This window comes from Argopecten irradians, chromosome 11 (genome assembly GCF_041381155.1).
Source record: "Argopecten irradians isolate NY chromosome 11, Ai_NY, whole genome shotgun sequence".
In the NCBI taxonomy this organism is placed as follows: domain Eukaryota; kingdom Metazoa; phylum Mollusca; class Bivalvia; order Pectinida; family Pectinidae; genus Argopecten; species Argopecten irradians.
Genome location: NC_091144.1, coordinates 15,151,125 through 15,174,367, shown reverse-complemented (window position 1 = coordinate 15,174,367; position 23,243 = coordinate 15,151,125). Strand labels below are relative to the sequence as shown.

Sequence of the window (23,243 nt, the reverse complement as noted above, 5' to 3'; positions counted from 1 at the left end):
TCAGTTACAAAAGTTACTTACTTTACACCATTACCACCATTGAAACGTTTGAGCTTCTCATTTTACTTCAATATAAAAATATTGAAAATAATAAATTGTATCCCGAAAGAATTATGTGGCACTATGTCCTATATTAAATAAAATTCTGATTGAACATACATCAAAAGCAAAATAAATAATCTTATATTATTTTTATATTAATAAGACATTTATATTTAAGCATTAAACTATCTTCCTATGGCACCTATGGTCTATACAGATGCCAGAGCTTTGCAGACAATATTCATTATGCGCGGTAGCGCATTATGAGATGATTGTCTGCAAAGCTCTGGCATCTATATAGAACACAGATGCCGTAGGAAGATAGTCTAATGCTTATTTTACATCATCAACTCATTTTAGGGTCTCTGCATTAACATTGTTAGACCAGGAAAACCGTTAATCAACGACGATTTAATCCACAAGATGGAACAGCCATTTTGACGGTGATCAGTTGACGTCACCACGTCAACATCAGTGACGTCATAATGGTCACATTTTGGGTGTCAGTTATACCTTCATATATTTCACTTTGCCTTGGTTAAATTAAATGATAGAAGTGACAAGTAAATGTAAATATACATGATTAAACAACAATTGTTGTTAAACTGGTGAGTATCGTTTATGCTCTGTTGGCGGTGGAGCATCTTTAAGTGAAAGTTAATATATAAATTATGCAGAATTTCAATATATATAATTCATATATTGCACCGGAGGTAGGCTAATTTCATAGTTTGTCAAACAGTAGCCTTTTGTTCACAAGTATTATAACAAAGCCACGAAATGACGGTTGATACACGTCATATACATGTAAACATGTTATGATCAATAATCACAGTGAATGATAGAGATTAACTATGACATGAACAGATATACATTTTTCTATCTGATAAGAGAATAGAACCAATTCATATTGTGCATTGTGAAAGAACAATAATACATTTATTTTACCCGAGCATTTTGAATTAATTTCTTTAAGAAAACAGATAAGGTGTTGCTGTTCTACTATTAAGATGATTGATCATAATAGTGTATCATGTAGATATCAAATTAATTCAAATATCATAAACCGCGATATTATCTTCCTAGTATTATATGACAGGACTATATACAAATAGACTGCAATGTTAAAATTCATATTACAATTGTCATAGGTAAAAGGGCTGTATCATTGATAATTTATATTCAAAATATCGAAAACAACAATGAATATGTAAAAAGAACACACATGGTAGAGGCAGTAATCTCAAGATAATCGATATTATAGACAATGTTAGGAGTCAATGAATATAGTCAATTGAAATATGAGTGCAAAACGGGCGCTACATCCTTTGATAATGCTCTGTTTTAAATATAATTTACGGTTTCAAATAGGTATAACAACACTGGTTATCAAAGCTCATTGAATGATGTAGATGATACGTGTATCGAAAAAATACGTCAAGACTCTGACCATACAAATTAACTATAGATGGCTTGCGTTTTACGTCAAGGGTTGAAAAATTGAACTTATTCCAAAGCAATCGTTACAAACAATGTAAAAAAGAACAATAGCATTGTACGTATGTATCGCACCTAGCTAATGCATTACCCGAGTGTTCGAATGACTCCTCGAGTGGAAATTAAAATCATTCTATGTACTTGATTTGTACCCCTCACCAGTCGACCGACGTAACTGTGACTTTGACTGGCAAGTGTGGACTAGCCAAAATATAACACTCGTGTCGTCATGGCAACTTGACGAACCTATGTATATAAGATCAATAAATCATATCTAGGTCAAAGTCGTTGAATTTCCATACGTCTGATTAATCCAATCAACTATTAATCAGACATAACACAACACATAATGACAAAACCGACATAATTTATTTTCCCCAATATCACTTATTATTTAATAACAACGCAACCTACTGTATTGTAGACATGATCCGTCATAGAAATAATTCTTTGATATATCATATGAGAAATTATGATAATGATTTTTGATTAATAAATAGAACTATTGCTTATCAAAGTATGATTGATTGGGTTAATGTTTATGAACATATTTAACATTAATCAATCTAAAATAAGTACAACTTTAGTATGTGTGAAAGAACCTGTTGACACCAATTATTTTAATAATTTTAAGTACATGTGGTTTTTTTTCTATTTAGAATCATCGATTTTAATGGTATATTATTTCCATTCATTATAATCAAAATAAATATAATCAAAATAAATATATTAATTACTGAAACATCAGTCAATGTCTCGTCAAATTGAATGAATGATGAGACTATTTAGTATGTTACGACCAGAAAACATACGTCTATATCTTAGCAGAAACATATATACATAGAGATTGGCAACTTCTCCATTTTTACGATAGGCAGATGTACCTCTGTATGTCCCTATGGGCTTTAAGATAAACTCTTAAATAGTTAAATACAGCAGAATAACTTTGATATGTTATAAAAGTTAACTAATTTTCAGATGGTTTGAGTACGATTTTGGAAAGAAAAAATAATATTTTAACTTATATGTTAATAAAACAAAACGCACTTCCGGTTTTGAATGCCTGATTTTCGAAAAACCATGTAAAATGGCTCATTTTCATACTTTTAAAAATCATATTAAATAACATCAATTGGGAAAACTGATCACATCAAACCATGATATAATGTTTAAACTTTGTATTGATGCAAAAATATCACTTTTAAAAGAATACACTTAAAAGTAGTTAGCCAAGGGAAAATGCCTATAAACTGGAGGTCCCTCTGCCTGTCAACATAGACAAAGAAGGAGTTTCCAATCTCTCTCTATATATATGTTTCTGATCTTAGCAAGGGCTGAAACGATTCATCGCGATACATATTGAATCGCGAAATTTGTATGTCGATACGATTTTACGATAAAGCCTTGCCGTTTCGGTTCGATACGATACAGTAACTGCAGTGTTCAGACTCACACTTGAAATAATAAATATTAGCCATATCTAGATTATTAGACACTGGGATCAGACTTTAAAGTGGTGTAAACCCTCATGACCATCATCCCACCTGTTTTGATTAGCAGTCTGTGCCTATATAGCCTGGTAGAGAGTTGGTGTCACTGTTCACGAGTCTGTTGATTACAGCTGAAGTCGGCCTGCCGAGGCTGACTTGGAAACAACATACCGGCTTTACAATAAATGTTATAATTACAGCTGGTAAGCATCACATCAAAAGCAAAGACTTTTCACAATAGTTAATGATTTACTCACGTTTTCAGTATTTAATAGGACTATACTGTCTGAAGATAGTCATAAAGTTTGAAATCGTAATGGCCGCCATATTGGCATTTGGTAATTGTAATTAAGGAGACGGACAGGTAATACAAATCCGGATTTACATTAAATTTTATTAATCATATATAAATGATAGCAATCACAATAAATTGTACAATTATAATCAAATACATTTTTGTACAGAAGTTTTATAGATACAGACAATTTATTGTTCTTAAACTTAATTTGATCGGTACTTTTGGCCTAGTTTTCATGAGAATAAGTCCATAATATAATGATAATTATTTACAATTTTGAAACATGTTCAATCAATTTAAATAAGTTCATTATTGTTTTAAAAATATGTTAAGCTATACAAATATATGTACTATATTGGCTACAGGTTCTTTTTTTTAACTATTTTATTGTAATTTGAGTTATTGATGTTTTTGTTGTCATCAAACATAACATATGTTCACCTTTTTAATTAGTCTCTTTTACATATGGCTTATTAAAGCATCAGCTGTATATTTTAAAATCCAGATATATAAAAAAGAACTGTTGGAAATGCAAGACGACAGAAAACAAACGTGGCGTCTCGAAAATAATCGTATCGAGAGGCATGTATCGCGATACGTATATCGTGTATCGTTGAAGCCCTAATTATTATTCTAATCTTAACACCATGACGTGTTTTTAACACAAAGGCATATAAGATGCCTTGTGTTTATACAAGCACGTATGACTGACCTACTCATTTAAATGCGGTTGACCTCTCATTTAAATGCGATTTTTTCTTTATCTTTTTATTCATACCTACCATCCATTACACATCTTTGAATTAACGAATATCTATAATGATGATTACATTTGGGAATAAGATACCAAGGACTCATAAAAAAGTACGATAAAGTCGCTATTTACGTACAATGGTCAAGACAATTTGCATAAATTATGATGACCGGTGGCCTTATTTCTGCCCGTCATATGTGTACATGTACGTATCTGCGCAACTTCCGGTTGAAAAAAGGTCACACTAAAGACAGGATTTTGCCAATATTATTGCGTGTAAATATGAAATAATGTTCAGCAATCATATATAAAGCAATTGATATTAACAAAACAATCATGAACGGCCATGAGCGAGGTCTTTGTAACACATGTGTAAAACTAGGAAACTTGTGAAGTGAAATCGGTTGATAGCTGGGATCTGACGCACTATTCCATACTCAGTACATACTCGTAGGGCCTACCACAATAAATATCGTACAGTAGGCCTATGTTGTACCGATATTATTTAAGCAATGATATAATGACAATCCTCATCAGACATATGCCAAATGAAGTGGAAGTTCTCTGTACTTTTAGAATCTCTATCGTTACAGTTTTCACGACATACCGGAAAATGTTCTTGATACAATAGACAAATTTGTCGTGCATGTAATGTCGATCTTATTATTTATATTACGTGAAGCATTATCCAAATAAAACAACACAATGCCTGTTAACTGTTTACTAAATAGAGTATTAACAACAAAACTTGTCGGAAGCGACAGTTCTTTGTGTAGAGAGTGTGTCTACGACATTCTTTTGTGACACATGTATGTGTTAGTCACGTGATTATTCAGTGCGGGAAAGACAGGCATGTGTGTTTGTTTACGTAATGTCTGATTGCTGAGTGTAAACAAATACGGACACATACTGCTTGGCTTACAACCGATGTTGACCATGCTTATATTTTGATACACTAGAGAACATAGACTTCATGAGGATAGCAGAATAGTTCTTCAATACATCGATGTTTACAGTATATATGGCTGTTTTAATTACGACCGGTAGGTATCACATGCATATATGGCAAACTTCACAGTAATATTTTGAGAGATGGAGTTATTTACCATGGCTGATTAATTTGTAATTATTGACCTTAGCTAAGATATTTGTGTTTATGATTGTGTCAATTTCCAAAAGAAATAATGTGACGTTTAATAAAATCTGTAAATTAAAGTTTAGTACCTACTATTTTAATGTATTTAAAAGACATTATAGCATTTTTTTTTTAACCGGCAAATTAAAATTAAAACTGGGAAAATGTAGAGATAAAAAACAATATCCTCCTACTCAGTAGATTATATCAAATTGATTTATATTTTTGATTTTGGAATATTTGTATATTAATTAGATTAATTTACCATGCAATCTGAGTGAGATATATCCAATTTGATTATGTAGTATATATCCTAATATTAAACTACATAATTATGTCATCATGCAGAATGAGAATACATTCATTCCAGATTTGGCTGATCAATCATGAATATCACAGAGCTACATGTCCTCTATTATGAAATCATTCAAGCAGATATGATTGTAGTGTGATTCTCAATTGATCCATGTGAAAATTACAAAAAGTCATGATGTATATGATGACAAAAAATGTTATTTAAATTTTGTTTAAAAAAAACTAACTTTTTTCAAGTGACATTTGATATTTTTTATCTGGAAATTACTCTATGCAATTTTAAGTTCAGAGATTTGCATTTCAAAATTTAATTTGCCTTATATTTAGAGTCTTTTTTTTTGTAATCTTCTAGTCATTGATCATAATATCCCTAAAGGTTTTATTTTCAAAGAAATGAAGAGCTTCCTTAATGTATGTTTTATTTTTTTGAAGAAATGTACAAGAAATGAAATCTGTATGGTCGGCCTAGAATAATAGAGACTGTCATCAATGCCAACCTCACTGCGGGTACAAATGTGTAGTCTGATCCAAATTCTTAATTTATACTGGGTATATACTTAGCTGTTATGAAGATGTTTGTAATTAATATAAAAAAATGGTCACTATATTATAGCTATATATAAGGCCTTCCATTTTGTAATTGATTAAACCCCTCCTTGGGAAGCAGTGGCCTTATAACTATACATGTATATATTGAGTCATCAAATTACCACCACCTGTGTTGCAAGTTCAAAACCTGCATTGGGCAGTTGCCTGCAGGTACTAATAATAGGTCGATGTTTTTTTCTGAATACTCTTGACTTTCTTTCACCTCTTCCACCTCCTAGACCTGGAAGGTTCGTAAATGAATAAAAAAATAAATACCTTTCTTATACTGCCTCCCTACACCCCTTTTGTCAGAGGAATGGCGAGGATCATATTTGAGATATTCATTTTAAGATCAAAGTTGTATGAATTTACAGTCCTTTAAATATGAAAATATTCTTAGGATTGTTAATAAAAGATCTCAATTGAAAAAAAGCAAATAGAGATGAATACATCTTGTACCGGTATATAGAAATATATGATTCTTCACACATGCAAAAACTTTTCAGAAATTTTTCAGAAATAAGAGCTTATCCAGTTACACATCTTTCACAAACCCTTAGACTCCAGATTTGCTTAGATATTCAAACAACAGCTGTTACAGCAGGTTTTTTTTTATTTATTTCTTTTAAGCCAGAAGTTACCAAAGATGATTTTAATGATATAACTCTAGTTAAGCACCACTTGATTTTTAGACGCTTTAAATCCCCTAAGTGAGACTCCTTCTAATCCCCCTAAGGATACAACTTCAAATCCACTGGTGTCCTCATTTACATATAGTAGACGTTTAAAATCCCCTTTGTGTGACCGCTTCAAATCCCCTTAGCTAGACCACTGTAAACCCCTTAGTGGGGGCACTTCAAATCCCCTTATCGAAACCACTGGATAACCCCTTAACTGGACCACTGCAAATCCCCTTAGCAGAACCACTTCAAATCCACTGGTAAATAACTTAGATATTTTAAAAGCTTAAAATCCCCTTAGGTGACCCACTTCAAATCCACTTAAACTACCGTAATTACGCTTGCGGCATATATTTTACATTTTAGGTCAACTGACCATAGTCATGATGACCTATGATAGTCTTTAGTCCATTCATGTGAACACGGTATTAACTTGAGTAAATTTGAACCAACTTAATGAATAAATGAGTATGAAAATCAGCTTGATTCGACATATATAAATGATTCGATATATATATGCACCAAGTGTAATGAAAAGTTGTGTGTAGACTAACATTGGAAAAGATCTCATAGGAGTATGAAATCAGCTTGATTCGACTGTAAGTTACGGAGTTATTGCCCTTTGCACTAATACCTTTTACTGGACTTTGTTTATACGATAACTTGAGTAAGTATGCACGGAGCTTAATGAAACTATGTGTGTAAAATAACATCGGAGAAATCCTTGGATGAGTATGAAAATCAGCTTGATTCGACATATATACATGATTCGATATATATATGCACCAAGTGTAATGAAACGTTGTGTGTAGACTAACATTGGAAAGATCTCATAGGAATGTGAAAATCAGCTTGATTCGACTGTACGTTACGGAGTTATTGCCCTTTGCACTGATAATTATTTTTGGATCTTGTGAACATGATAACTTGAGTAATAGATCAACATTGGAGAGATCTTTGACAAGTTCGAAAATCAGCGTGATTTGAAATTTACTTACAGAGTTATTGCCCATTGCAATAAAAATAATGAACATAGTGAACACTTTGAATTGAGTAAATATATACCGATCTTAATGAAACTTTAAAAGGAGAACAACATTAGAAAGATCTCAGACGAGTTTGAAAATTAGCTTGATTTTACTGTAACTTACGGAGTTATTGCCAATTGCAATAATAATTGTTATTGGACTTTGTCTTTTTATTGAAACTATCCATTTATTTCTTATTTCCAATTTGTTATACATACTTAAATGATTTTTCTCTCTTTCTCAATAACTATTAGCATATGTATAAAATTTCTCTCTATCTAGAATCCAATAATTTCGTGCTAGTCTCGGAAAAGTACATACATTTACTCCTTTCATAACAATGGTAATGGTATTGCGATTAGAACCAACTTTGTGTTTCAGTACTTTCAGTACTTTGATCTCTTTTGAACTGCTCTATTTTAATATCGGTATATTTTATCTAAAAATGTAAATAATGTTCGTGTTTTACAGAACACTTAAAGTTAACCTATTCGCACTTTAGGTACAAAAGCAAAATGTATAGCTGAATGCGCTAATGTTACGTAGAAAAACAGTGAAAGCTACACATGTCTATCGAGTGACCCGGCCAGTGGACAAAACATGTTCCTTGAGTGACTGAGACCGCATTTAACACAATGTACAAGTCATGCGTACCCGCTCCTTTAAGAGTGAATTAAACATGGACTTGCAATTATACTATATATCGTACAAGTAATTCATTTATCGTTATTTTATAGAGAGTTACTTTTTCTAAGGAATATTTATTCAAGATGACACTGCAATTTAAAAAGCATGCATTAGAGATGAAAGATATAATGAAGTAATATTTTTCAAAATTAATCGCTTCGCATACATTGTCCTCTCATAATTGCTATCAGAAAGCAATTTTTCAGAAAATCGCTTAAGAAATGACATCTACAATGAGTAAACATGTCTGAATCCTTATGTATCTGATTGAAAAACAGCGATTATGTAATAAATAACTACACACTTTTTCTCTTTTGAATTATCCTTAAAGAAGTTTTTTTTATCAAATGGATAAAATAAAAATTTCGAATAACAAATAATTAAGATCGAAAAATATCGACGTTTGAACTAAATATTTACTTAAAAATTAAAAATTATTTTTACTTGGAACTATATCAATAAATATCCTTATAGATATGTACAAGTGTTTGCAATATAATACAAACACTTCTACTTGTTTGTTATTATACCTTCTATTTCAATGCAGTTGCATTTATTTCAACGTTTAGCGTTTTCTTACTTTGTTCTTTTGCAATAGCTTATTTACATACAGGGTTATTATAGCACTATTATGAATTTCCAATAACTGATATGTACGTCATCATCTCCTGAATAAACGCCGCCAAGTGGTAAATATTTATGGCTGAACACTTAAAACATACCGTGGCTTTGTTCGGTATTGATTTGTGTTGCAAGCAAATTCAATACCAAACACAATATAAGAACAGTAGTTAATTTTCTTACCACTTACAAAAATATGTCTGTTCAACAATTCAAATCAATATTATATCTACAGGGCATTGTTTGTAAGTTATAATCGTACAATTAAAAATATTGTTCACGCTGTGCTTTTATTGAGGATTCTGCAGCCAAGCAGATTATTTTAATTGTGTAAGGATTTTCAAATTGGTATTTGTATTTATGTAAATTGTATTGTGTGAGATTCGGTAACCAAGAGAAAAACATGTCAAATCAATAATATGTCAGTGGGTCACATTGGTAAGTAAACATTTCCTTCACGAAGGACAAGGTCTCGTAACCTATTGGAAAACATGTGTTCCGCTCCGTGTTCAGTCTTGCTATCCGATGACTATGATAAAGCATACTGAAATCGTTGATGTGACTTGTTGCATTAGATTGGATGCTGACCATGTTATTTATCTTTTTATTTTTATCTGTAGTACAACATATCAATTGGTTTTAATGGTACTATTATTAGGATACATGTATATTACGTTAACACATTTTTCGCCAAGTTATTTCGATTGCCAGCTTGTTATGAATTGCTCCTACAAATCTATACTCAAAGCATTAACGGTCTTTGTTTTAAAGGAGGAGTATCACTTCCTTAATTATGATCCTTTGACCTTTGACCTCTGATATTACCATCAGCACCCACAAAATCGAATATTCTTATTGGTATACAACATGCAGTTGATATTTTCATGCAAAATATTTCGTTTATCACTGATTAATTATTTTTTCTTTGTTTTCATACCAAATCTGGCTTTCTGATTGGCCAACAATTTTATTGCATACCACTATGAAAAAAATCCGAGAATGGCGCGAAACTCCGCGACGTTTTCGTGACGTCACAATAGAGACATTGACGTTGCGTATTGATTCGGAAAAAAGAATCCCTTGAAAAAACCACTATAATGGTACATTTACACACACTTCATTTTATCAAATACAGTATAAAATTAATTATAAGCATTGATGTCACTATTTTTTGATTTTATCGGGTTATGAAAAAAAATTTTGTTTGCAAACTTTTGTGAGAATCCGCTACGCGGAATTTTCTTTTCATACCCCGATAAAATAAAAAAAATAGTGATATCAATGCTTAAGTGATTACCCTTCTTCAGTTGTGTCAAATCACACACGCACGTGTACCTATATTTTATCGGAGCAAATATCATATGATAGAAAGCTAGACTGGTCATCAGACCTTATTACATATATCTTGACAGTGGCGGCTTAAAAAAGTGCAAATATTACGGACAGATGTCTATAATTTTTTAACGATTTATACGAACTCTCATTTTGCTGTTGTTTTTTTCACGGCGTCAGCCAAGGAGGAGATATGTTATAAGGCCTATCATATACACAAAAAGAATACTATAAGACTCTTTCATATGTGGATATGAAGGATAGGGATATTCTACCCGAGGGTCACAAGATGTTGTAAAACCCGAGGCTTGCCGAGGGTTTTGCTACATTTTGTGATCCCGAGGGTAGAATATCCCTATCCTTCATATCCACTTATGAAAGAGTATTTTTTCTTTCATACCTCGATGTTTTATTGCAATTTTACAGCTATAATATCCCGCCATTTCGAAATAAATTCGGAGAAATCGACGACTTGAAGTCATTTTTCCATACATGACAATTTACGTGATATTTTCATAACAAATTCCGTTGTTTGTATCTTTCATAATAAAACCAGTCATATTCGTGAAAAAAGGTTACAATTTTACCGAGGAATTAGAGATTTTGTTGACGCCGTGACGTCAAGAGGCTTTATTGCATGAGTAGCCATGGAATACAGCCTCAGGCGACATGAGTGTATTGCCCTAGACCAGCCAGTATTACACCCGTAGGTATGAAAGAAAATGGTGTATGTCCCTGTGTGACAAAACTACGTTAAACGTCTCCGTTTAAAACAAATGATGAAGCCGAAGCGACGATAAGAAAAAAACTATATTAAAGTCAATGAATATTGATTTACCTTAAATCAGTTGTTTAACTTGTATCAAGGCTAAAGGCTACATAAACCACTAGAACATTTCCGTTCCCATCACGTTACGGTGACTCTCCATTTTGAATTGAAGCGGGAGACAACCGTATCACTCCGTCTAGACATTATCGTTTCCGCAGCTTCGGCGGACGATTTTTGCAATCATTTCTTAATATATTGTTAATTTTTTATGTTTTGTCTGGTTAATAATGATCATGTTATTGTTTCTAAATAAATGCATGACAAAGTGCAATATTTGTATATACATTTAGTTATTTTAATAAGCTGTATTCTAATGACGCACTATTTTCATACGTCTCTCGTTGTAAACTTGCACAAGTTCAGAGACTTGAACATAATTCAACATAAACCGCTTCGCAGTTCATTCAATTTGTTTTAAGACCAATTCAATCCATCACCCCTTGAAATCGACCAAATCAATATTCAATCCTTAAATACTAAGAGGGAATAGCTATAGGTCTCGAGCGGATGAACAAAGAAAAACAAGAATTCATGATTCATACCTACCCCTATCTACCTAAAAAAGATTTCACGGGTGCATTGAGAGCTGCATTAGTTGTGAAAACATGTGATTTCCGATTATTGTCGAAGCATTGTATAACCGTTCTATAAATTATTGACAGACCTTTCCGTACATATGTGTTATGTGTATACAATTGAAATTTGAATTTCATAAGAATAACTTTAGATGTCGATCCGTATGCCGATCGCTTATTCCTTTTTATAGGGACTGAGTTCTGACGTCCATCGCTGTTACTGTAAACAACGCAAATTTCGCGACCCAACATAATTAGTGAAATTTATAAATAAATACTAATAATTATATTGACAGGGAATTCTAAAATATCTCTCTTCTGCAAAAAATTAATATTTGAGAACTTGATTTGGAACCACAATCGCGAAATTTAGTAGCTGCGATAGAAAGATGGTTTACAGTAATAGGGACCGTTAACAATCAGAGATATCCGGAAATAGAACAAATCCCCAGTTATACCACATTCTATTAAGTACGGTAACGGTAAGGCAAATCTGTTCTCTTTAAGGAATTCCTAAGCTTAAGATTTTCAATAGAAAAACATTTACCTACATAATGCTATCCTTTGGAGGGTTGTAAGTGAGGAAATTACTAAAATGTTGATTTGATGAAAATAGACCAATGTGACAGGCGGATCTTCTTGTCAAATATCTTGTTTCTTTATTCATCCATATTCATCTCTTAAGGTTTCATGTCAGGCTGGCCCTGCAGATAGGCCGTTGGAATTGTACCTGCTGCCCTTCTGGCATGATCGTAAAAGGCGACTAAATTTAGGATATTTTTTTTCTCTCATTCCTTACTAACTTTGTTCTTCCTAACGTCTCCCTTGACACCACCTCACGTTTGGCCTTCTGTTGAGCGCTCGCCCTGTGAGATAGGCCCTGGGTTCTGTCCCCTAGCCGAGCAAACCAAAGTCTACATAAGTGGTAGTTTCTGCTCCTGATATATCACTATAAAAAGGGCAACAGTTCCACTATACAAGAAGACACAACACGAATATACAGCAGTCTCCCAAAGCACGCACCTCGCACACATACACACAACACATCGCATACATGGGAGGCCGTCCTTACATGACTCTGGCTGTTAATAGGACGTTACACACACAACACATCACATACATGGGAGGCCGTCCTTACATGACCCTGGCTGTTAATAGGACGTAAGTTAATAAAAAAATACATGCAAGACGCTAAAATATATATCAAAACATTTGTTTTCATTTAACCAATGCTACCATATATTCATCTCGATTTATATATGTCTATACCTGTCCTTGAAACCAGGCCATAAATATCAGCATCCATAGAGGACCTCTACATGTGCAATGTTAATGGAAGGGCATGACATATAAGCCTTCAATTTGAAGGATATAAGTCAAATAAACCTCTAATCTTCTATCGGGATTGATACTATTGTTATAGACGGTAACTTAATTAATCTATGTCAAATTTAATTCACACTAAATCGATTCTTATAACAGATACAGTCTGTATAACTCTACTACAAACCTTCCTGTGAAATCACAAAATAGTTAAAGTTGTTGGTACTAATGTCCTTACAAACTAGTTCAAGTGACATTTTAAAGTCAGTATTTGATTTAGCGTGAATAATATTTTTGTTTCATTGAATTTCTTATAGGTCTTGAGCCGATGGAAGTCTATACAAAAAGACGGCAGAACAGAAGAATAATTCGGACTAAATCCGGTTAGGACCACGGAGGCAGTAGACTAACTAAGACAAACTAAATAAATATGAAAACGGCATGTTGAAAATAAATAATTTATGTCAGTCCATCAATCAGTATACCCAACACGCCACCGTGTGTGTTCCTAATTAAACCTATTATCGAATTACTTGGGATATCGTAGGATTGGAAAGAATGTAATTCCAAATGGCAGAAAAGAGCCCAGTGACATATTTGTTTTAGATTTATGACTGCAATAGTCAGTTAATAACAGCATTTATCAAAACATCAATTATTTCCAATTCAATACTTTTATTTGAATCTCCTTATAAATCGTGTGGTGTATTTGCCACAGTAACTCACAGGACATCAATAACACAGCTAACAAGCATGGCCGTCATGATAGAACTACTTTTATTGAGTCTTAGTATCATTGCGCAGGGCGCGTATAATAGGGGTCCGGATGGGACTATTTCCGGAATGTATGATATAACAATTAGTTAGTAAATACACTACAAATCGCAATGACTGTGGCGTCTTTTATATTAGTGGATTGTTTGATGGTGTATGACCTCGGGTCTTAATTGTAAATATCCCCGTATGTTTTCCTCATAAGAAACATAAATATCCGAAATGACACCTAATATACCGGAAATCCACAAAAATGTTTGCTAGTGAAGTAGAAAATTTCAAATCCCCACTTCTTTTAGAGCTATATATATAAGTTTAGACTATGTTCAGTGAATATTATGGAACGGCAATAAAATAGAAAGGCATACACAATTAAAGTTTCTGATTTATCATAACTGAACTTCTCATACATAATAGAGATTGAAGTTCTGACGTAATATTGCCGCATCGGATATGACGCAATAAAAGGAATAACATTAGTTCTAGATAAAGATCCAACTTCCATATGGTACCGCCATATTTAACGACTCTAAATCCATTCCATCAGCAATCGCCTAATACTAAACCGATTCATCAGAAATAGCCAATTGCATAAGCATATCTTGTACATGTATGTCCTACTGTAAATAGGGAAATTCACGTGAGTGCAAAACTCCGCTAATAACACGAAGTTCGCTTGATCGTGACGATTTCAAAATGTTGTGAAAGTAGGAATGTAAAAATGTCACGAATACCATCGCGACAGGTTTATTCTTGTAAAATTTAGAACTCGCGAAAATATCCACATCTACAGTAAATGTAAAGAAAACCCGAAAAGGGTATCAACACCACCAGTCCATCATGGTTAGGATAAACCATAAGGTTTAATAAAGAGTATTTAAATAATAAGCACTGCTCCTCGGACTGATCAGTTGAATTGTTTTACTGCATATGCCACAATTGGGTGTCAGCGGTAGCTGTTGGAATTTGGGAATATTGGTACATATATGATTATTCAATTTATATATGTTGAAGACTGTTCCGTGATTGGCCAAGTCATTCATTTAACCACCAGCAAGAATCTTTTTTTTATTTATTTCACATTGCCCGCTATGTAATAGAGTATTAAGTTTATGTTTTCCCATTGTAATAACCTTACCCCAGTAGACAAAAGACTAGTGCCAAGATATCATTTGCAATAAAAGGCAAAGACTTTCCAATGGCCGCAGTTGCAATATTTCTTTTTTATTAGAAAAAAATATCTTGAAAAAAATGCTACACTAAATATCAAGGAACATATATCGATATTTCAATTTTCCACTTTATTAACTTTTTTTTTTTTTATATTGTTTTGTCTAGCCAAAATGATTGTCGGCGGGAAAATTGCATTGTTAAGCCATGACCAATATAAATTTAAAAGGTAATATGTTGTAGTTAAGTCTTACATGTATATTAAATAGATCTGTTAATATAGCAAAACATAAATAAAAATAGATATACGTATATGTTAATATTTACATTTATTTGTCACTTCTACTATATAAAGTAAAAATGCAAAGTGAAGTACATGACGGTATAACTGACACCCAAAACGTTACGACGTCACTAATGTTGGCGTGGTGACGTCAACTGATCACCGTCAAATGGCTGTTCCATCTTGTGGATTAAATCGTCGTTCATAAACGGGTTTTCTGGTCTAGATGCCATAGGAAGACAGTTTAATGCTTAAATAACATGATTTGAAATTGTTTAGCTACAATTGAGCAATATCATTTACTAAGTAGTGGATAATGATAATCTGTCTTTCCCTTACACCATCTCGAGTGGTCAAATAACACGAATATATTCGCTATCTTTTAAAAGCGGATGAAAAAGCAATTAGGAAGCATCATGTTTAATAGATGGAATACAATAGTGCTTTACTATCTATTGTTAGCATGTTGTCATTATTAATACTAGAGTATTTCTGCAACTAACCGTAGTTATCTAAAAATCGGATTTGATCAATAAATTAACAAGTATTGTGTGTACCGAATATAACGAAATGATTATTATCAAACATAAAAGATATCGACGGATAAGTAAGCATCAAAAGCAAACAATAAGCTAATCAGTATGTTAGGTACCACAATGTACACCATCCATACTCCTCACAAACTCATTTTGTAAATACGATCGCCAGGTAGTATGTAACCTAGCATGATGCTCATAAACGCCCTTGTTCTTATTCAATATCGATGCAAACGTCGTATCATATATACTACAAAGATTTGGTTGACAGCTAGCTATTCGTCAATTGCTTTTTGCAAATGCAGACGTTCAATAGGTTGGTAACATTGTCATACTGTTAATAACAGATAGGTTATTTGACCAACAAGCATGACGCAATGTGGTACACTAAGTACATTGTGACAAAACCTTTCACCGCTACACATGACTAGGTCATTGTTTGAATTCATAATAAATATGACATGCATTAGCTACACTTATTATTTTCCATGACTTTTCTCGTTTGCTTTTCGCTGTCGAGTTTTAAACCGTTGTATTAGCAAGGTCATTAAGAGTGTACAGTACATACACATGTATATATAATTGCCGCTCACGTTTCTAAGCATGTGTATAGTTGGAACAAATCACACATAGTATATTAAAAAAACTCATAGTATCAAATATGTATCACATATTTTTTTTAATTACCTGTCTAAAAGTCAATTATCACTAGCAATTATTATTCAATGAAACTTCTGGCAGAATACATTAACGTTAAAACATTAATGAATAAAATGTAAATATATTAAACCATATCCCCACTTTTACCCCCAGCACGTTTTCTACTACTCATGCAGCTATCAATTATTACGCACTAGAAGAGCTTGGTTACCATAATAACTATATGCAAAACTTAGCATGACGTCGAAAAAAAATACTTATTTGATCTATCAATTTTTTAAATGGAAAATGGTATCTCAAAAGCAAAACATATGACTGCTCTCTTAAATCACGAAGAGAAATATATTTTAGCGATAAACATCCTCACCATTACGTTAAAAGAAATCGGTTTTCGTTTTAAGATGTACGCTTAATTTTATTATTCGTATCCAGTATCGCCAAACTCTATATGCGAATTAGAAAAAAAAAACATTGTGCCAATTGCAGCAACTTATAACAAATGTGTAAAAAAAATTAATTCTTTTTTTCATGAAGGAACCTGGAGACATTTTTCAAATTGTGTGATTCTTCTGAATGTGTTATAACAAACGTTCATTTCTATCACTTCATTGTTTCGACTTAAATCAACAATACAAGATAAGTACTATACAAGTTTAGTTCCGATGTACATCCTTCATTGTATTGAAAGTGTGAAAATACGACGTCTGGTATTTCTTTCGTTAAATTTCAGCGCTGTTCGATTAATCATAACTCAGAAAATACCATTTGCTTATGAAGGGAACTAATACTTAAAAATGTATCGTGGTTAACAGATCCATTGAGTAGATTATGCATTAGTTTACCAAGCTTATGAGTAAAGCGTTAAAATTTTAGTAAAGTAACTCTTAAAGCCAAAATGTATCTTTGATTTACAGTAGCATTATTATTTATCTTTTGATTTAAAATTTATTAATACACATGTCCGAATAAAATCCTTATTTTATATAAAAAGACAAGTTATAGACACAAGCGAACTGACATCACAGGAAAATAATTCGTTACTTCACAGATAATAAAACAAAGCTTAATTAAGTTTGAACAACTGATTCAATACCAGAATACAAATGATGTCAAAGGCCAACTTATGTTTCATTCTTCCCCAGTCTGGTTAAAATTTTAAAATATTTTTTAGAGAAAATAAAGAACCTTTTTTCATAATTATGTGAGTGTTACGTAAGCTATGTACACAACCGCGGCTTGTTTCCTATCATACTGTCTAACAAAAGTTCACACCTTAAATCACCAAAACACTTGGCGATGTTATAAACAATAATCTATTAATTCCTGATGAACATTGAATGAGTTTTCTTTCTAAAACAGCAAGTCCTAAACGTAACCCATTCTATAAGATGACTTTTGCAAACCAATTTTCTCTCGTCACTACTTAATTTCGCGATTTGCGTTTCAAAACAATTTCGCGGAGATAAACTTTCGCGAGTTTGAAAATCGAATGAAAATATCTTTCGATAAGTCATAACCTCGTGGAAAAAAATCACTAATTTAATTTGATCGCGAAATTCAGAAAAGCAAATCACACGAGAAAGTATATCACACGCGAAAGAAGGTCGGTTTACTGTACAAGTAGTACTCACCATAGACGGCTATCAGGATGATGAAGTGCCGCTTTGTCCAATCCTCCCCAGTAGTTGTCATCGTTGGTCTTCCAAAGACGGTCACAGACTCGAGTTAAAAAGAGCCATGTTCTACCGACTTAACGTGCGACACGTCTCCAAGTGTGACAACAATATCCCGACCGGTGCCACGGTACCACGCGCAAAATCGATTGATTAGGAAGGTAAATATTGGTGACATTAGCACGCGCAATAAAGCTGTTTAATTATTAACAAATGTGTTCAAATATTGGCGATAATGAAATATAATATTTGAATATTAACATACAGGAATTTATATGTCTATTGAATATAAGTATAATATAAGTTATATATATATATATAATAAAAGTTGATATAAAGTTATAACATCAAATTGATCACCTGCACAACCATGTACAGTAAAACCCCTCTACTCGAACCCGAATTCCTCGAATACCACGGATAGCTATTCGTCGAATACCCCTTATTCCTCGAACATAAATATATCCCCGTTTTCCATGTATTCAAGTTTCAAGTTTCAAGTTTTTTATTTACCAAATGCAATACAGCATATAGGTTTAACCAATACATAAATACATAATACAATGATCATTGTTATGTTTCAAGATGGCGGAGGATAATTCCGATATACTTCATACCAAATTAAACAAATTGATTAATACATGAGTATGATATACATGTATATACTACTGCTGATTAATGATAATTTTCCTTTTTTCTGTTGCCTGGATCAAATATTTCCCCAACAGATTTAAGCTCTTTACATTTTTAGATGAAAATAACATAATTAATTTATATACACTTGGGTGTTTGTGGTAATAAGTTTTTATAAACTTTTTACGTAACTCAGAATAAGCAGGACATAGTAATACAAAATGCATTTCATCTTCTACATCATTTTTGTCACAAACAGTACAAAGTCTATCGCCTCTGGGAACGGCGTTATAACGGCCAGCTTCAATTTGCAGAGAGTGGGCTTGCATGCGATATTTACTCAATATTTGTTTAGTTTTAGAATTCAAAGGCTTCTTTAAATAAAATTGAATTTCAAAGTTATCAACAAGATGTTTATAAATTTCACATTTAGGAGACACGTCAAATGCGCAACGCAGTTCCTGAATAAATATATCATGCAAGCGCTGTGAATACAATTCCAAAAAGTGTTTTTCATTATCTACATTCTGAGCAATCCAAATATTGTTGAAACCACATCTACCTAAATCATTTTTTACATCATACAACCAATTTAATTTATAATTAGGCTTTTTTATAATGAGCTCAAATAGAGCATTATAGCATGACTTTAAAATACAGTTATCTGTTCTTAATAGCTTTAACCAATATTTCATCACCATTATTTTACGCTGTATATGTAAAGTAAACCTACCAGTCTCAAAATACACCATAGAACTATTGACTGTTTTTTTCACATTCAATAAACTCTTCAGGAATAAAAGATGTACAGATTCAATCTTAGGTGCTGGGTGCGAGCCCCATACCTCGCAACAGTAATTAAGCACACATGAAACATAAGTATCAAATAAGGATAATTTTGTTTCAACATTAAGCATGTATTTTTTCATTCTACTATTAAGGAGATAGTATGACTTTCTTCCTTGTGATGCTAAAGTATTAAGCGCTAGAGTAAATCTCCCATTATAATTGAAAACTAGCCCCAAATAACAAAAATTATCAACAATATCTATAGCCCTTCCTTGAAAGGTCCAGTACTCATTAGCCTGTAGACGTTTACTTTTTCTAAAAACAACTATTTTGGTTTTATCTATATTAACAGATAAACTCCATTTATTTGCATAATTTTGCAGACAATCTAACATGTTTTGCAGGTCAGTAGCATCTTCAGTAAACAAAACTGTATCGTCAGCATACATAAGTATGAACAAATGTAAAAGTTGCAGTTGATAGCTTTGACAATTGGAGTTTATCAATTCACTTTCTATATCATTAACAAAAAGAGAATAAAGTATCGGAGACAAAGATTCCCCTTGTAAGAGTCCGACATGTAAATCGAACATTGCAGATGATTTTCCACTTAATTTTGTACATAATTTTACATTATCATAAATTGATATAATCACTTTCAACAATCTACCCCTAATTCCACATCGCCATAGTTTGAGCCAAAGCTTATTATGTACAATGCTATCAAATGCTTTACTGTAATCGACAAAAACACAATAAAGCTTTTTATTTTGTTGTAAAGTATTAGTAATTAGACTACATAATGCAAATATAGCATCACGAGTACCGAAACCGGGTTTAAAACCAAATTGCGCATCTGTAACAGCAGATACAGATTCGCTCCATTTTAACAGCCTTTTGTTCAAAAGACTGGTAAATAACTTTGCTACATGACTAATCAATGTAATACCTCTATAGTTATTTACATTGTTCTTACAGGTGTTCGGCTCATGAGATATTTTTTTACCTGTGTCACACCTGACTGCACCAACCGACATGGATAATTGCTCACGATCTTATGCGTGGCGTGTCAAGCTTTTAGGTAATTAAGGAATTAACGGTGTCATTATTACCTACCTACACGATCGCAAGTCGTTGTTTGATGCAAACTTTATTTGAACGTTTAAGAACAGGCATTAAATTATTGATGTTTCTCTCGTAATAATCTTCGCGGTAAATACGAAAAAACGGAAGTTGTTGATCCGTGTTAATAGAAATGTAACAGGAGAGGAGAAAATGTAGCGGCCAGACCGGGATTCGAACCCGGGACCCTTCGAATGCTAGCCGATCGCGAGTGCTCTACCGACTGAGCTACCTGGTCACAGGTGATCGACCCCGTCCAATCCCGCTACACTCCTCCCTCCTTTCTCGAAGTCTTTGCCCTCGAAGACATACGAGACCCTTCCAAACACCGCCACCGTGGGTTATTTAGTTGGGCGCCAATTTTGTAACAGGAGAGGAAAAAATGTAGCGGCCAGACCGGGATTCAAACCCGGGACCCTCCGAATACTAGCCGAGTGCTCTACCGACTGAGCTACCTGGTCACCGGTGATCGACCCAGTCCAATCCCGCCACAGAAATAACGCATTGTGAAATGACAAAAGAGGCGGAATATATTGTTGACGTCCGCCATCTGTAACTTTACTCACGCTTTTACAAAATAGACGTACTTATGCTGGTTAATAACTTTATTGTGAGTATGTATTTGGTAAATGTTTAAAATGATTTGTAATAATTAAATAATAGAAAATGTACACCTTGTTGACCAATATGTATTGAACATTGGCCTAGATGACGATTGCTTACTCTGCTGTGAATGACATTTGATTTAGGGCTTTCTCGTAAGCATTTTCAAACGCTAAATTTATGTTATATATATTTTTTTCAACTTGATATTGCTATCAAAAAACACTTGAATAAAGAAATCCAAAATGCTGAAAGATAGAGTAAAATTTTATTGCCGTGCATTGTTTGTAATAGTTAGAGACCGGACATTTTGACTGTCGATCGTGACCAACCTCGGATGAGTCGAATACCCCATATTCCTCGAATAATTGACCTAGTCCCACGCTGTTCGAGTTATAGGGGATTTACTGACATTGAAATTACATAGAGAACCGTTCTTGTTTGTTGCCTATGAACAGTCATACATGCTCTAAGTTCATTACTAGTTTGGCCGATGTAAAACTCACCACAACGAGAACAAATTATAGCATTTATCACAAACTTCGATTTGCAATTAATGTTTGCTTTTACAAGAAAATGCAAGCCGTTTTTAAACACATATGTACTACATTCAATAATAATTGGACATGTACCGCATCTAGGTGTCTTACATTTCGCACCACGGGGTCAGCAATAGAGTTATTGAACCTGGAATTTGTTAACATTTATTTTAAATTTTTAGGTTGTCTTCTACTTTGCAAAATAGTATGATTTTCAAAAATCTTTCTCATACAATCACTACTTTGCATTAACTCATTACATTTATTCTTAATTATATATATATATTATATACATATACCTACGAATTGTTCATGATAACAAGAGAAATATGAATTAGAATGTGAAAATATTTGTTTGGAGCATATTTAGAATAAATTATCATTATGTTTTACATGTGGCCTTGGTTTTTAAGATATCGATTTATTCTTTCATTAGTTTAGATATGTGATGAATTTCACATAAAAAAACCAAACGATTAGCGTTAACGCATTCAATACTGACGAAAATATGGTGGGATATTCCGCTTATATATATATATATATATTCAGAGTTATCTCCCTTGTGAGAATATATTTATTATGACGTCAATATTTTGTGAACGAAATCAATACCTATGGTAAGGGCATATAACTATGCAATATGCAAACACGAAATAAGACGGTATGAGTTGTTTGTAGTTTATCTAGCGGTAGTGTCCGATTTACCAAAACTCGTTCATTTTTTCCTCTCTTCGTCTGTCCATCGCTATGATTCATTATGATGCATTCCTGAGAACTTTTACTTTCCATCGTACATTTTCCTATTCACAGCTTCTGTCCTGGAGTCACATGCTCCTCGTAACCTGTTGCTTTTGGTAATCTGTCTGCCAGAATCAATTGATTGACAGTTTCGTCATTAAACATCTGACAGTCTGCCTCTGCATGGGACATTACAGCGCCTTTGCGTTTACGTGTAGTATGGGAAGTCTTTGTCTCTATCTGTGTGAATTTTTAACAATCTCTGTCTCTACATTTGATATTGGACAATCCGTCTCTGTCTGGAATAACTAACAGTGTCTGTCTCTGCTGACGGCAGTGAAATAACCTTTCAGACAACTTACCGTTTGAACGCCCTTGATTTTGACTTGAACCTTAAATATTTTTGTCCTGGAAACGGTGTAAAAATTGACCATACGCGCATTTAAGAGATAAGGGTATTTTCCCATCTGATTTAAGTCCCTTCACAACCTGATGATGACAAAGGTAATGTTACTATTGCTGTCCCTTA

General features: G+C 33.1%; 1 protein-coding gene and 1 non-coding gene across 2 annotated transcripts; both read right to left on the bottom strand.

The window, feature by feature from the left end:
• Window positions 1–18,750: 18,750 nt before the first annotated feature.
• Window positions 18,751–20,344, bottom strand: LOC138334834 (uncharacterized). The gene has a single exon (XM_069283598.1). The coding sequence runs from the start codon at window positions 20,303–20,305 to the stop codon at window positions 18,956–18,958; it is 1,350 nt and encodes a 449-aa protein (XP_069139699.1). The 5' UTR covers window positions 20,306–20,344; the 3' UTR covers window positions 18,751–18,955.
• A 649-nt stretch (window positions 20,345–20,993) lies between these two features.
• Window positions 20,994–21,072, bottom strand: Trnaa-agc (transfer RNA alanine (anticodon AGC)). Its single transcript has one exon. It is a non-coding gene; the product is annotated as a tRNA-Ala (tRNA).
• Window positions 21,073–23,243: the final 2,171 nt, after the last annotated feature.